The 17,267-nt window shown below is 40.0% G+C and overlaps 1 protein-coding gene across 1 annotated transcript in view; it reads left to right on the forward strand.

Moving 5' to 3' along the window:
* Nucleotides 1–2,432: 2,432 nt before the first annotated feature.
* Nucleotides 2,433–17,267, forward strand: part of TMEM41B (transmembrane protein 41B) — a 30,563-nt gene continuing 15,728 nt past the window's right edge. Inside the window, exons 1-3 of the mRNA XM_067749947.1 lie at nt 2,433–2,574; nt 2,694–2,819; nt 16,064–16,181. Coding sequence (XP_067606048.1) covers nt 2,699–2,819; nt 16,064–16,181 — 239 coding nt within the window. The 5' untranslated portion in view covers nt 2,433–2,574; nt 2,694–2,698. The remainder of the gene's footprint in view (nt 2,575–2,693; nt 2,820–16,063; nt 16,182–17,267) is intronic.

Genomic DNA, 17,267 nt, shown 5'->3' on the forward strand with positions numbered 1-17,267 from the left:
AGCTTTGTAAAATACAAATCTTAATACATCTCTCTCCAGTTAAAAAAGTTCTTCAATGGTTTCAGATATCTTTCAGGATTAAGTTCAAACTTCTAGCACTTTGTGATAATGCCCTTGTCTTATCTCACCTTTTTCCATTCTCCTATTCTTTGCTTAAAGCTCCTTTTCAAAGATAAGCAGTGGTTAAGAATCCGCCTGCCAACGCAGGGGACACAGGTTCCATCCCTGGTCTGGGAAGATCCCACATGCCGCAGAGCAACTAAGTCCCTGCACCACAACTACTGAGCCTGCACTCTGGAGCCCACGAGCCACAACTACTGAGGCTGTGTGCCACAACTACTGAAGCCCACACACCTACAGCCCGTGCTCTGCAACAAGAGAAGCCACTGCAATGAGAAGCCCATGCACTGCAACGATGAGTAGCATGCAGCAACGAAGACCCCATGAAGCCAAAAATAAATAAATAAATAATAATAATAATAATAAAACAAAGCTGTTCACAAAAGCTGTTTTCTCCTCCTTTCCTTTGTTAATTCCCTCTCATCCTTTAAATCTGTTTAATAATCATTCTCCTTAGGAGACCTTCACTGCAGCTCCATTCTAATTTAGACACTCCTCTCTTCTGCTATTGCAATCTATACACCTCTCAGTGTCATCACACTGTATTAATGAACTTGTTCATCTTTTCCTAATTTGTTGGCTATTTAATTTTTCTTCTATGAATTTATTATTCATATCTTGTCCACTTTTCTGTTGAGTTGTGCTTTTCTTATTGATTTGTAGTAATTCTTATTTACGTGACAAATATTTTTTCTCAGTCTGTTCCTAGAGATTATTTTTTGGTGCTTAAAAGTTTTTTTTTAGTAAAATATATCAAGGGTTTAAGTTAATAGTTTTGCATCTTGCTCAAGAAGACCTCTATTCCAAAGATATAAATTTACTTGCTTATGTATTCCTTCTAATATTTTTGTTTTGTTTTTTATAGTTATCTCTTGGAATTTGTTTCTGAATAAGCATCATCCACATTATTAGTCTCTGGGTATTTTTTTTTTTTTTGGCTACATTGGGTCTTCGTTGCTGCATGCGGGCTTTCTCTAGTTGCAGTGAGCGGGGGCTACTCTTCATTGTGGTGCATGGGCTTGTCATTGCAGTGGCTTCTTTTGTTGCGGAGCACAGGCTCTAGGTGTGTGGGCTTTAGTAGTTGTGGCACATGGGCTCAGTAGTTGTGGCTCACAGGCTTAGCTGCTCCGTGGCATGTGGGATCTTCCCAGACCAGGGCTTGAACCCATGTCCCCTGCCTTGGCAGGCAGACTCTTAACCACTGCGCCACCAGGGAAGCCCCTCTTCGTCATTTTTTATGGTTGAAAATCTATTCAACATATTTATTGAATGCCCTCTTAGGTGTTGGCACTGTCATCTCCTGGGGGATACAATGGTGGACAAAAAGACAAGGCCCCTTACCTTAATGGAGCTTACATTCTAGAGGTGGAGGCAGACAATAAACAAGTAAACAAATAATCCAAATAATTATTGCTTTTAATAACGACCATGAAGGAATTAAATGGGAAGCTACCTCTTAGAGTGGTCACTGAAGGTGTTAATATAAGTAGGCAGAGGATGTGTACATAAAACAGTTCCACTGAATGGTTCTCCCATCATTTACCTAACCATTCTTTGGTGTTGGGTTTTTAGATTGCTTCCCCATTTACTATTATACTAAGAAATAATCCCGTTAGGAATAACTCCCTCTGCATGTTTATTCCCACAGAATAGCTTCTTAGAAATTTAATTACTGGATAGGAACAATCAGTATTTTTATACACATTACCAAGTTACTTTCAAGAGGGAATTCCAATACATTCACCAGTGAGTAAGCTGAATACCGCTCTGAGAGGTAGGATGGAAAAAGTAACCGCCAAAAAAGGTACGTTTGGGATCTGAGAAAGGAAAAGATAAATATGCTGACCTGGATTTACAAATGAGGGGTGGCAGGGCGATGACGTGGGAAAGCATTGGCTTGGGAACAAGAAAACTGGATTCTAAACCGATTTCTGCCACCCTGTGACCTTCACAGATTACGGGCTCCTTGAGCCTTAGTTTCCTGAAACTCGGTGGGTTCGGCTCAGGCTTTATGTTTTCCAACATCTTCAGAGCAAGCATTGTCTAGCCCCTCCAGATTCGAGACAGATTCTCGAATTGGTAGAGAAGGGAGTCAGCTGAATCAGCATCCACCACGAAACTCCAACTAATCATTCCCGGGCACTTCCGGTCGCCAGGACAAAGGCATTACAGTCTCTGAGATCGCACTTCCGGATAATTAGAGCTGCGCGTTGGATGCCTGCGTCTCTGAATCACACCCGCGGACTCCGGTACCGTGACTGCGCATGCTCCGCGCAGTCATGAAGCGGGGCGGGGCAGCAAGTGGGGCGGAAGGGGACCCTGGCTAGTCTCGCGGTTACTGGGCGGGCGCGAGCGCGCTATCCTCGGGGGCGGTGCGGGGCGGAGCCTAGTCCGAGTAGGCGCTGCGGGGCCCGGTTTAGTGTTACTGTGCTTGCGGGCCTGAGGTCGTTTCAGGTGAGGTCGTCGTCCCGGAAGTGGCTGTGGCTGTGGCCCCTGGGTGTTGTAAAGAGCCTGCCGCGTAGTTGTTGTTAAGGGGCCGCGGCATCACCCCGCTTCCTCCACCTTCCCTGCAGCAGCCATGACGAAAGGCAGAGTTGTCGAAAGGTCGCAGACGGGGGCACTCCATGCGACCCCTCCGGGGGACAAGGCAGCGGGGCCGCGGGGTCCCTCGGCGCCAGGCAGCGGAAACCACCTGAAGGGTGAGCTCTTCTGGGAGCCAGAGCTGGGGCTGGCCCAGGGGCGGGAGTGTGCCGGGAGGGGCTTCGGAGGAGAAAGGACCCCAGCGGGTTCAGGGGATTTGCGGGTGGAAAGGGGGCCTGTTGGCATCTAGTGGCGGGAGCAGAGTCGGGGACCTAAGCTACGGCCTACCACAAGGCCGGACACCTAGTGGGTTCGTAAATGCTTTTTTAGTTGAGTTCAATTAGAAGAAGGAATGACACTGGCTGGTTGACGCTCAGGGAGATTGTAAGATTGATAATATTGAAGTTAGGCAGAACTGGAAGGAACATTAGCATTCGTTGATTTATTTTTACAGATGAGAAAACTGAGGTCCAGAGTGGATATATAACTTGCACAAAGTCAGAAAGCCAGATTAGTGAAGTATTGGCTAAAAGCAAGGATTTAACTACATCCAGGTGCCGCTTCGAGGTAGCAAGAACACTTGGGTTTGCGTCCCTGCTCTACCACTTACGACTTTGGACTTGTTATCCTTCAAAAGCTCAGTATCTGAACTGTACAGTGGGGATGGTGATAATATTAATAATAGTAATATCTATTTAAGATTGATGCGTGGATTAAACAAAATAATTCACATAAAGGATTTAGTGTAATGTTTGGCTTATGTGAAGTGAAGGCTGAATAAATGTTAGCAATTACTATTATAGCTAAGATCTCTTATTCTCAAGCTTTTTTTCCACTACGCCATCCTGGCATTTCTCAAGGCCTCAAATATTATTTTAAGAAAAAAGTGTACCCAGAAACTAAATACTTTGATTTCATCTGGGCGTAGAGTTTTCATTGCTTTTCAGCAGTTGAAGTGATTTAAGCTCCTAAATGCTTTCAAAGCCCATAAACTTGGAGAAATCCTAACAAATGCCCATTAAGTTGTCTGCATCTTACTCACACTGATGTGTTCCACCACCAGTGATGGGTAAAGAGAGGGTCTTTTAAGAGTGTCTAGCGACATTGTAACTATAGTCATCAGTAAAGTATTATACACTTTAAAAATATATTTATATATGGATATAATATGTTTAACATTCAGCTGAAATTTTTTTTTTTTTTTTTTGGCCATGCAGTGTGGCTCTTAGTTCCCTGACCAGGGATTGAACCCGGGTCCTGGTAGTGAAAGTGCCGAGTCCTTAACCACCGTACCGCCAGGGAATTCCCATCAGCTGAAATTTTTTGAATCAAATTTAAAACATGAAAAATTTAGAAAACGTCTTGCAGAAAATGGTATTTTATTTTCAAATAAAATGTCTCCAGTCTAATTTGGGTCTTTCAGCTTTATATATTTGGATATTTTTACACCTTATAGACAATAGAGCCAAATAACTTCAAAAACCAGAAATGAAGTGTTGTCAAAGTATAAATCCACTGTAAATGATAGTAACCTTGTTTTGATGATGCTGCAACTGAGAATGACAGTAATCTAAGGGCTTCCTGAAAAAGTATTTTCCAGATAGGAAAATACTTAGGAAGTATTTTCCATGGTGTCCAGATAGAACATCCCTAAAGATTGTCATTCGGTTTGGGATAGCAGTCAATTATTTTATTATTATTATTATTATTTTTTTAACCTTAAGCTGTTCAGAAAATAAGACCTTGAAACTGCCAAAGTGCTTTTACAATTGTTTCTTGTATTTTAACATTTGAACAACACATTCAACAAAGTTATTTTTGTGATGCTGTCAAATGACTTCTGTGGTCTACAGATCTATAGGAAGACAGAGGGAAGAGATGTGAAGGCACGCCTTCATAGAGAAGTAGGGTTTGGGTTAGTAGAGAGAACAGAAAAGGATTCTGGGTGGGGGAAACATTAGGCTTGAAGGTTAGTTAGTGTGAACCTTTTGTGTGTGTCTATAAAGAGATAAACTTGTCAGTAGTAGAGGATTTCTTTTTTTAATTTTTATTTATTCAGAAAAGGAAAGGTTTTAGAGAAAAAAATTTTTATTAACTCTTGAGAAATACATGGTAATAGAGTGTTTCTATAAATTCCATGTATTTGTATTTTTAAATAAATTTGTATTTTTATTAACTGATACATCTACATAATTTTGACAAATAGTTGTCATTGTGTGTATGCTTGAAATATTTTACACCTCACATTGCAGTGTTTGGTACATTTAGTGGATTCCTTGCCTTGACTCTAGTCCGATGTCTGAGTCTTACTGAGGACCGCTGTGATGATTTGAGCAAGGCAATAACACTGAAAGTCTAATTCTTGCATGATTAGAAAGGGTGAGAGACAAGAGGTATTACTACTTGAGAGGCTCTTGACCTACTCTGTGTGCAAGGGTACCTGGACCAGGTGTTTTATTTTCTTTTGTTGTTTGCCCTGGCTGATCTTTTTACTCGCAAATCATAGAAGTTCCCCATTTTGATTTAAGAGAACTCCTAGGACCACATTTTCCAATATATAGGTCATACCTTTGTGAGCGGTGTGAAATGAATTTGATGGGTAATCATGAGCCATTTAAAAAAATGGAAGAGAAAATAGCAGAGTTCTTTGCATGTAGTAGGGGGTAAGTATTCTTTGAATTTAGTTTTCAATTATATAGATTTTGTGTGTATCAGATCATGATATAAAATACACTGCTTATTGTGGAAAGCAGCCAAAAATGTTTGGGAAACACTGTCTTGAAGTTGGTTTTACAGCTCTTAGGAGGCAGTATTGTTCAAAATTGGATAATATATCCCTCTCAGATGCCTGTTCTAGGTTCTGCCTTGCTAATGTGGTTCAACAAATATCCTTTGAGCATCTGCTATGAGCTAGGTACTGGCTTAGAGGAAGAAGAAGAAAGCTCTGATTACTGATAACTGGGAACTAAGACTAAAATTGGCATTTGGACATCAACCAAGGTATTAGTATGATGTGTTGATGTCAGTCTCAACCCAGATATTATATATCAGGATTCTTTTGCTTGTAATCAGTAGAAAACACAATCGAAAGCTTTGCTAAAAGGAAGTTTATTGGTTCATATAACCAGAAAGTTGAGAGATTAAGTGGGATTCACTGGCTTCAGTCTGGGACCAGTGGCTCAGTGATATCATCAGGATCAGATTTCTTTCATATCTTGTTTTGCTTACCTGATATTAGCTTTACCTTAAGGTTGATTCCTCTTGAAGGTCCAGGTAAGCTAAATGCTTCCTTGATAATTTTGAGAATCTTTTTCTAAGTATTAGCAATACAAATCTAGATATTAACTCTGATTAGATTGCCTCAGATCAAAAGCTTATCCCTGAACCTATCACTGTTGTCAGAGGGTAAGAATTACCTAATTGGCTCAGACTGATTCATGTTCAACACCTAAAAAAAGGGAGTAGAAATGAGGCTAAGTCAGTTTTCCCATAGACGTGGATTTCTGTGATGGGTCACTCATGATTTTTCTTTACTTGTGCTCAACCATCTTGGTATAGGAATGAAGAAAGTAAGCTTGAAACACTGATTTTGGGTTAGATTAGCTATAAGGAAAGAGTGAGGATTCTAATCAGAGGTGCTGCTGCATACACCATGGAGTCCAGGCTGGGCATAGAAGGAAGAGAAGTGAGGAGCCCAACAGAGGGAGAAAATGGAGGTGTTAAGCTCATGAAAGAATAAAGATGATCAAGGAATGGCAAGTTGGAATTTAAAATATCCAAGATAGGGCAGTCTCAGGTGGTGTAAGAACTTAGTGTACCACTGGAAGTGGGTGGCTAAAGTTGAATAGAAATGAAAGTATAAGAACTTTGAGGCTGGGTGAATCATCTAAATAGATGTATCTTTTAGGATTATGAAAAGTTTGCTTGAAGCTTGGCTTAGTCTTCGCTGAATAGGGGAAGTGCCTGAAAGTGGTTGATGATAGTGAGGCTGTGTGGGTTGAATGGTAGCAGAGATGCAGGGCATAAATATCAGAGAATGAGCTTTTATACAAGATAGGTAGTGCTCTTTCTTCTGCTGCCTGCAAACATGCTTTCTCTCTGTGTGTTTTTTTAATGGTTAATTCTTTATATTTTATAAAAAAGTTATTTTAACTGTTTAAATTTATACTTGATGATACTACCATTTTTGATTATTAATACATAATTTAAAAAATTTTAAGCTCTTGAAATAAAATTTACTTCCAAAAATGTTACAATAGATTCTTGTAACCATAAAAAACTTGTTAGAGGGAATTCCCTGGTGGTCCAGTGGTTAAAAATCTGCCTTACAGTGCAAGGGATGTGGGTTCAATCCCTGGTTGGGGAACTAAGATCCCACGTGCCGTGGGGCAACTAAGCCCGTGTGCTGCAACTACTGAGCCCGGGCACCCTGGAGCCTGCGCAGTGCAACTACTGAGCCCATGTGCTCTGGAGCCCGCACGCTACAACTAGAGAGAAGCCCACTTGCTGCAACTAGAGAAGCTCGCGCGCCACACAAGATCCCACGTGCTGCAACAAAGAGCCTGTGTGCCACAACTAAGACCCCATGCAGCCAAATAAATTTTTAAAAAAAGGAACTCTGAAATCCTTGTTAGAGTTCCTGTAAACTGTGTCCTCAGGGGAGATGGGTCTTTTGCTTCCTCCTACCTATTAGAATGGTAGGATTCTGTAGGTCTAGAACTAGTGGACTAGATGACCAGTAAGAGTGATTCCTAAAATCTTGTAGATATAAAGATTTTGCTTTTCAAAAGGTATTGATATGAAAGTTATAAGAAATAGAGAGCTACTACAGGGGCATTAAGGTTAAGTTTTGATTTTTCAGGGTAGATATATGCATATTAGAAGTTAGAGAAGAGTTGCTTGTTAGTGGGAAGAATTAGAGATATTCAGTGAATGGAGATGAGATAATTCTGAGAGCAAGATCTGCAAGGAAGTGTGTTGGCATTTGATGCAAAGATAAGGGGAAAGAGGGAAGTGGAGATAATTTCATGAACAGATCTTGAGGTAGAGATTGGGAAGCTCTCTAAAGTATGGAGACAGCCTCATTGGTTGAGAATAGGGGGAAGTAGAATTAAAGGCTTGAAGACTTGAAATAGCCCTTTTGGAGGGTACTGTAAAAGGATTATAGTTTGCCAGTGATAACCTTAATTGACGATAGAAAAGCAGGAAGCATATGAACTTGTAAGCCAGGAGAGCACAATGATCTTTCTCTAGCTGTACCTTTGGCCTGGGAGGAGGTTGGAAAACAGATAATGGGATAATTGAGAATGGGAATTAGTATGATGGAAGATTTGGAGGTTAATGAATGTATAAAGCACTGTTGTGGGTGGCTCTAAATGCTAAATAACTTGTGTCTAATGCAGCCAGAAGGAGGATGCACATTATAAATGTGTATGTTACACATTCAGATGTTGAATCATTAAAGCAAGGTTTATAACCTTTCTTTTTTTTTTGGCTGCACCTTGGACTTGCGGGATCTTAGTTCCCTGACCAGGGATCGAACCTGGGCCCCCAGCATTGGAAGTGTGGAGTCCTAACCACTGGACAGCCAGGGAATTCCCAAGTTTATAACTTTTATCTCTGTTCAGAACTAAATGAATTACGTGCTAGCCTCTAGATTTATTAGAACTATATTAAAAAAGAATTGTGGAATCATAATAGGGAACATTCCCTATTTCCAAGTTTGTGTGAAAGAATGGAGAGCTTCAAAATTGACTCACTTAGTTTTATTGCATTATTAGCTGTTTTCTTGTGTTTACATTATGCTGAGTACAATGCTTGAAAAAGTTTTCCTTTCAGAGAATGAAAAAAATAGGTATCGAGTTAAACTTGGAGGTTAATTTTGTTCAACAAATGTCTATATATTTCATCATCCAACTGTAAGGCAACAAGTAGCAATCAGAGAGATGTGTACTCAAGGAAGGTTTAGGGTGGTGGTCTGTAGTCCAGTTAAGTCCACACCTTTCTCTCCTCAGACTCCTTACTTAGGACTTGTGAATTAATGATGGGAAGAAAAATATTGTAGTTAAATTTTAGAGTTGCCATGCAAAATGTCTTGTTTAATTTTTAATTTAAGAGGACTGTTACCTACTGAAGTCTTTATTTAAATTTTTTTTTATTGGAGTATTATTGCCTTACAATGTTGTGTTAGTTTCTGCTGTACAATGAAGTGAATCAGCTATATGTATACATATATCCCTTTCCTCTTGGACCCCCCCACTTCCCACCCATCTAGGTTATCACAGAGCACCTCGCTGAGCTCCCTGTGCTTTATAGCAGGTTCCCACTAGCTATCTATTTTACAGATGGTAGTGTATTTATGTCAGACCTAATCTCCCAGTTCATCCCACCCTCCCCTTCCCTGCCTGTGTCCACACGTCTGTTCTCTATGTCTGCATTTCTATTCCCGTCCTGCAAATAGGTTCATCTGTACCGTTTTTCTAGATTCCACATATATGCGTTAATATACGATATTTGTTTTTCTCTTTCTGACTTACTTCACTCTGTATGACAGACTCTAGGTCCATCCACATCTCTACAAAGACCCAATTTCATTTCTTTTTATGGCTGAGTAATATTCCATTATATATATGTACCACATCTTCTTTATCCATTCATCTGTTGATGGACGTTTAGGTTGTTTCCATGTCCTGGCTATTGTAAATAGTGCTGCAGTGAACATTGGGGTGCATGTAACTTCTTGAATTATGGTTTTCTCAGGGTATATGCCCGGTAATGGGATTGCTGGGTCATATGGTAGTTCTATTTTTAGTTTTTTAAGGAACCTCCGTACCGTTTTCCATAGTGGCTGTATCAATTTACATTCCCACTAACAGTGTAGGAGGGTTCCCTTTTCTCCACACCTCTCCAGCATTTATTGTTTGTAGATTTTTTGATGATAGCCATTCTGACTGGTGTGAGGCGATAACCTCATTGTAGGTTTGATTTCTCTAATAATTAGTGATGTTGAGCACCTTTTCATGTTGCCTCTTGGCCATCTGTATGTCTTTGGTGAAATGTCTATTTAGGTCTTCTGCCCATTTTTGGATTGGGTGGTTTGTTTTTTTGATATTGAGCTGCATGAGCTGTTTGTATATTTTGGGATTAATCCTTTGTTGATTCATTTGCAAATATTTTCTCCTATTCTGAGGGTTGTCTTTTCATCTTGCTCATGGTTTCCTTTGCTGTGCAAACGCTTTTAACTTTAATTAGGTCCCACTTGCTTATTTTTGCTTTTATTTTCACTACTCTAGGAGGTGGGTCATAGAAGATCTTGCTGTGAGTGGTTTTCCTCTAAGAGTTTTATAATGTACAGTCCTACATTTAGGTCTTTAACCCATTTTGAGTTTACTTTTGTGTATGGTGTTAGGTAGTGTTCTAATTTCATTCTTTTACATGTAGTTGTCCAGTTTTCCCCGCACCACTTATTGAAGAGGCTGCCTTTTCTCCATTTTATATGGTTGCCTCCTTTATCAAAGATAAGGTGATCAGATGTGCGTGGATTTATCTCTGGGCTTTCTATCCTGTTCCATTGATCTACATTTCTGTTTTTTTGTGCCAGTACCATACTTTCTTGATTACTGAAGCTTTGTAGTAGAGTCTGAAGTTGAGGAGCCTGATTCTTCCAGCTCCATTTTTCTTTCTCAAGATTGCGTTGGCTATTTGGGGTCTTTTGTGTTTCCATACAAATTGTAAAATTTTTTGTTCTAATTCAGTGAAAAATGCCTTTGATAGGGATTGCATTGAACCTATAGCCTGCTTTGGGTAGTATATTCATTTTCAAAGTATTGATTCTAACAATCCAGGAGCATGGTATATCTCTCCATCTGTTTGTGTCATCTTTGATTTTTTTCATCAGTGTTTTATAGTTTTCTGAGTACAGGTCTTTTGCTTCCTTAGGTAGGTTTATTCCTAGGTATTTTATTGTTTTTGTTGCAGTGGTGAATGGAATTGTTTCCTTAATTTCTCATTCTGATCTTTCGTTGTTAGTGTATAGGAGTGCCAGAGACTTCTGTGTGTTAATTTTGTATCCTGCAACCTTACCAAATTAATTGATTAGTTCTAGTAGTTTTCTGGTGGCATCTTTAGGATTCTCTATGTATACTACCATGTCATCTGCGAACAGTGATGGTTTTACTTCTTCTTTTCCAACTTGTATTCCTTTTATTTCTTTTTCCTCCTCTGATTGTTCTAGCTAGGACTCCCAATACTATGTTGAGTAATAGTGGTGAGAGTGGACATCCTTGTCTTGTTCCTGATCTTAGAGGAAATACTTTCAGTTTTTCACCATTGAGAATGATGGTTGCTGTGGGTTTGTTGTATATGGCCTTTATTATGTTGAGGTAGGTTCCCTGTATGCCCACTTTCTGGAGAGTTTTTATCATAAATGGGTGTTGAATTTTGTCAGAAGTTTTTTCTGCATCTATTGAGATGATCATATGGTTTTTATTCTTTAATTTGTTAATATGGTGTATCACATTGATTTGCATATATTGAAGAAGCCTTGCATCCCTGGGATAAATCCCACTTAATCATGGTGTATGATCTTTTTAACGTGTTGTTGGATTCTGTTTGCTAGTATTTTGTTGAGCATTTTTGCGTCTATTTTCATCAGTGATATTGGCCTGTACTTTTCTTTTTTTGTGGTATCTTTGCCTGCTTTTGGTACCAGGGTGATGGTGGCCTTGTTGAATGAGTTTGGGAATGTTCCTTCCTCTGCAATTTTTTGGAAGAGTTTGAGAAGGATAGGTGTTGGCTCTTCTCTAAATGTTTGATAGAATTCGCCTGTGAAGTCATGTGGTCCTGGACTTCTGTTTGTTGGAAGATTTGTAATTACAGTTTCAATTTCATTACTTGTGATAGGTCTGTTTATATTTTCTAATTCTTCCTGGTTCAGTCTTGGAAAGTTGTACCTTTCCAAGAATTTGTCCATTTCTTCCAGGTTGTCCATTTTATTGGCATAGAGTTGCTTGTAGTTGTCTCTTATGATCCTTTGTATTTCTGCGGTGTCAGTTGTAATTTCTCCTTTTTCATTTCTAATTTTTTAAATTTTTATTTTTTAAAAAATTATTTATTTATTTATGTCAGGTCTTAGTTGTGGCATACAGGATCTTTGTTGCAGCATGCAGGATCTTTTGTTGCAGCGTGCGGGCTCTTCGTTGTGGCGCATGGGCTTCTCTAGGTGCGGCACATGGGCTTCTCTCTTTTTGCAGCACGTGGGGTCTCTAGTTGTGGTGTGTGGACTCAGTAGTTTCAGCACGTGGGCTTAGTTGCCCCGCAGCATGTGGGATCTTAGTTCCCTGACCAGGGATCGATCCCTGCATTGGAAGGCAGATTCTTAACAACTGCACCACCAGGGAAGTCCCTCATTTCAATTTTATTGAGTCCCCTCTCTTTTTTCTTGGTAAGTCTGGCTAAAGGTTTATCAATTTTGTTTACCTTCTCAAAGAACTAACTTAGTTTTATTCATCATTGCTAATGTTTTCTTCATTTCTATTTCATTTATTTCTGCTCTGATCTTTATGATTTCTTTCCTTCTACTAACTTTGGGTTTTCTTTGTTCTTCTTTTTCTAGTTGCTGTAGGTGTGAGGTTAGATTGTTTGAGATTTTTCTTGTTTCTTGAGGTGAGATTGAATTGCTATAAACTTCCCTCTTAGAACTGCTTTTGCTGCATCCCATAGGTTTGGGTTGTTATGTTTTTGTTGTCATTCATTTCTGTGTGTTTTTTAATTTCCTCTTTACTTTCTTCAGTGATCTCTTGGTTATTTAGCAGCGCACTGTTTAGCCTCCATGTATTTGTGTTTTTTACAGTTTTTTCCCTGTAATTGATTTCTAATCTCATAGCGTTGTAGTCAGAAAAGATGTTTGATACGATTTCAATTTTCTTCAATTTTCCGAGGCTTGATTTGTGACCCAAGATGTGATCTATCCTGGAGAATGTTCCATGTGCACTTGAGAAGAAAGTGTTTTCAACTGCTTTCAGGTGGAATATCCTATAAATATCAATTAAATCTATCTGGTCTGTTGTGTCATTTAAAGCTTGTGTTTCCTTATTTATTTTCTGTCTGGATGATCTGTCCATTGGTGTAAGTGAGGTGTTAAAGTCCCCCACTATTATTGTGTTACTGTCGATTCCCCCTTTTATGGCTGTTAACATTTGCCTTGTGTATTGAGGTGCTCCTATGTTGGGTGCATAAATATTTATAATTGTTATATCTTCTTCTTGGATTGATCCCTTGATCATTATGTAGTGTCCTTTCTTATCCCTTGTAACAGTCTTTATTTTAAAATCTATTTTATCTGATATGAGTAATGCTACTCCGGCTTTCTTTTGATTTCAGTTTGCATGGAATATCTTTTTCCATTCCCTCACTTTCAGTCTGTATGTTTCCCTAGGTCTGAAGTGGGTCTCTTGTAGACAGCATATATATGGGCCTTGTTTTTGTATCCATTCAGCTAGTCTGTGTCTTTTGGTTGGAGCATTTAATCCATTTACATTCAAGGTAGTTACCAATATGTATGTTCCTGTTACAATTTTATAACTGTTTTGGGTTTGTTTCTGTGGATCTTTTTCTTTCCTTGTGTTTCCGCCTAGAGAAGTTCCTTTAGCATTTGTTGTAGAGATGGTTTGGTGGTGCTGAATTCTCTTAACGTTTACTTGTCTGTGAAGCTTTTGATTTCTCCGTTAAATCTGAATGAGATCCTTGCTGGGTACAGTAATCTTAGTTGTAGGTTTTCCCCTTTCAACATTTTAAATATATCCTGCCTCTTCCTTCTGGCCTGCAGAGTTTCTGCTGAAAAATCTGCTGATAACCTTATGGGGATTCCCTTGTATGTTATTTGTTGGTTTTCCCTTGCTGCTTTTAATATTTTTTCTTTGAATTTAATTTTTGTCAATTTGATTAATATGTGTCTTGGTGTGTTTCTCCTAGGGTTTATCCTGTATGGGACTCTCTGCGTTTCCTGGACTTGGGTGGCTATTTCCTTTCCCATGTTAGGGAAGTTTTCAACTATGATCTCTTCCAATATTTTCTCATACCCTTTCTCTTTTTCTTCATCTTCTGGGACCCCTGTAATGCCAGTGTTTGTGCATTTAATGTTGTCCCAGAGGTCTCTGAGACTGTCCTCAATTCTTTTCATTCTTTTTTCTTTATTCTGTTCTTCAGCAATTATTTCCACCAGTCTATCTTCCAGGTCACTTATCTGTTCTTCTGCCTCAGTTATTCTGGTATTGATTCTTTCTAGTGTATTTTTCATTTAGTTACTGTGTTGTTCATCACTGCTTGTTTATTGTTTAGTTCTTCTAGGTCTTTGTTAAACATTTCTTGTATTTTCTCGGTCCGTGCCTCCATTCTATTTCCAAGATTTTGGATCATCTTTACTATCATTACTCTGAATTCTTTTTCAGGTAGGTTTCATGTTTCCTCTTCATTTTTTGGTCTTGTAGGTTTTTGCCTCGTTCCTTCGTTTGTAACATATTTTTTTGTCGTCTCATTATTTTTGATGGTTGGGGCTGTGTTCCTGTCTTACTGGTTGTTTGACCTGAGATTTCCAGCACTGGAGTTTGCAGGCAGCTGGGTAGAGCTGGCTCTTGGTGTGGGGATGAGGACCTCTGCGAGACCTCACTCTGATTAATATTCCTGGGGTCTGAGGTTCTCTGTTAGGCCAGTGGTTTGGACTCGGTGCTCCCACCACAAGAGCTCAGGCCTAACCCCCAGCCTGTGAACCAAGATCCTGCAAGCCACCTGGTGTGTGGCCAAAAAAAAACAAAGGAGCAGAACAATAACAAAGAATAAAAAAGAAATAAAGTTAGAAAGATAAGAAATATAGTAGATAAAATACAAATAAAAATGAAATAGCAACACAGTAAAACAGAACCATAATAGCAAAAAGAAAAAAAGAAAAAGAATAAAAGCAGGAAAAGGCCTTGGCTGTGGGGGAGGGGCAGACTTAGGCTGGGGGAGGGGCAGACTTAGGCAGGGGCAGGGCCTAGGCTCAGGACTGGAAAAGCCCTGGGGGGTGGGGGGCGGGGGTTAGGCTCAGCACAGCTGGAGGGGGCCTCACAGTGGAGGCTCAGGCCTGGGGCCCCGGCAGGCTTGCTGGGACCCAAGTGGGCAGGGGCAGTACTGGCCAAGTTCCCTCTGATCCTCTGAGGTTCCCTCCCTGTCCCCACTGATCCCCTTCCTGTGGGTAGGGGATCACAGTGTGCCCTCCGTGTGCCCCTCCTCAGTGCCCACCTCCCGAGCGTGGGAACCCCTCCCCTCCCCCCCCAGCCACCCCTCGGGGCACTGGTCCCATCTCGCCTCTACTTTTCCTCTCCCCCTCCCTCTCACACCCCCAGGACCCACGCAGATGGAGGGGGCCTCGGAGGGTGGAGGATCAGCCCTGGGACCTCATCAGGCTCCCTGGGGCCTGAGTGGGTGGGGGAAACGCTGGCCACGTTCCCTTCCAATCCTCTGATCCCCTGACGGTCTCTCCCCATCCCCATTGATCCTCTCCCTGTGAGTGGGCCCCTACGGGCGTGGGAACCCTTCCTCTCCCCCAGGCGCCCCTCAGGGGTGCCAGTCCCTCCTGCCTCCACTTCTCCTCCCCCCTCGCTCCCCCCCATGTCCTACCTGGTCGCTCGCAGGTTCCTCCTGTTCCCTTAGGTGTCCAAAGTCCCCCACCATCACCCGGTAGGTGCCCTAGTTGTGAGGAGATGCAAACTCAGTGTTCTCCTACTCCACCATCTTGACTCCGACCACTTGCATATGATTTTTAAGATAACACTAAGATTACCTTGTTGGAGAATGCAAACATATTCTCCCATTCTTGGAGTCACAGACAGAGCCACCCAAAACATTTGAGGTTCAACTATATCCTGAAGCCCTTGGTGTAAAGAGAAAGTGTAACATTCATCAGTTGCATTAGTGAATCTGTGGGTTCTTTCTCATGACAGTTTGAAGTAATTGCCAGATTACCTCATTTTTCTTAAGAGGCCATTCTGCCTATGCTGTTATCTCCCAATATAGATATATAAAATTGAAAGTCAGTGATATCATTTAGAGCAATGCCCTTTTTTCCCCTTTGGCTTATCAACAAATCAGTGCTACAAATTCTGGTGTTCTGTTTTTCTGTGCTTCTAAAATGCATATATCCCTTCAAAGAACTATGGCCAGTTAATAAACATCAAATATGGTAGTATTTAAAATTTAATGTTACAGTGTTTTGGGCAAAAGTGTGAACAGTTTCTTGGGAGGAAAACCTTTCAGGAAATTATTTACTGGCTTGGAATACTGTCTTCCTCTATATTTATCTTAATTATAATTTTTTTTTTCTTTTCAGAGAAAGCCTGTGCAGAAGCTGGGTCAGCAAGAATGTCGCTTCTTATATTGGTGTCCATTTTCTTATCTGCAGCTTTTGTTATGTTTTTGGTATATAAAAATTTTCCTCAGCTTAGTGAGTAAGTATACTGAAAGAAGTGGAAAATGTCTAGACATTTATAGAGATGAACGTGCATTGAAAGTTCAACTAATTTAAGGAACAGAACTGGCATAATAATTGTATGTCAGCTCTCATGGCTTGTAGCAAGTTCATATTGACACTGTAATTTAAATACTTCTTTCCAAATATGTTTCTTGATTTTCTATGCAAGGTTCTCCTAGCTCTGCTCCTCTAATTAAGGCATCTTTCTAATGGCTATGTTGAAAAACATAGCCACATTAATAAATTTATTGCATATTATTTTTTAATGTTAGTAGTGACCAAGTAAATTTATATTGCAGTCCATAATAGATATTGACCTGCAGTTTGAGAAATACTGATGCTCTTTTTCTCTGCTTTATCCCTTTTTCCATCCCTGTTTTCTCCCTTCCTACTTTTCCGTGTCACCATTTTTTGTCTGCCTCTATTCATCCATTTACTTCCGCACCACATCTCTGTCTCCTAGCTCTTTTTCTCTTCCCTGTTTTATAGAAATGACATGGTTTGAATAGGTACTTTTCACTGTCAAATGCACTTTGTAGAAAAACTTGTCTATCTAGTATACAGCCACAATTCCATAACAAAAACCTTGGGAGTGAAACGTATTTCAGAATTTAGAACTTTTCTATTTTGGAAAGATAACATGGAATAAATACTGTATGTTATGTAGTATCTCCAGCAGGATCTGGGGTAGCACCCCATAATCAAATTAATATTTTTACAGTGAAACCTGTATTATAGAAGACTATGAAAAACTGTATATAAGTGTGGGTCAATTTTTGCTGACAGATTATAAAGAACTTTTGGTTTTCAGAGCTTTTTGAATTTTAGGGAAAAGATTATAGACCTGACACATACTTTATGAGGATTAAATATCCCTGGGTTATTCAACCACAATAACAACACCCTTGGGTAATCATAGATTACATCAGAGACTACTAAAATGTAGTTAGACTTTCAACCAGGGCCAGCTTGGTGTGGTGATGGATAACTGTGAAATGTGATTTCAGGGTATAAGGAAGTTCCTGTTTCCTCTAAATTTCTTTCATTAACACTTTCTTATGCT

This window comes from Pseudorca crassidens, chromosome 9, assembly GCF_039906515.1.
Source record: "Pseudorca crassidens isolate mPseCra1 chromosome 9, mPseCra1.hap1, whole genome shotgun sequence".
NCBI lineage: Eukaryota > Metazoa > Chordata > Mammalia > Artiodactyla > Delphinidae > Pseudorca > Pseudorca crassidens.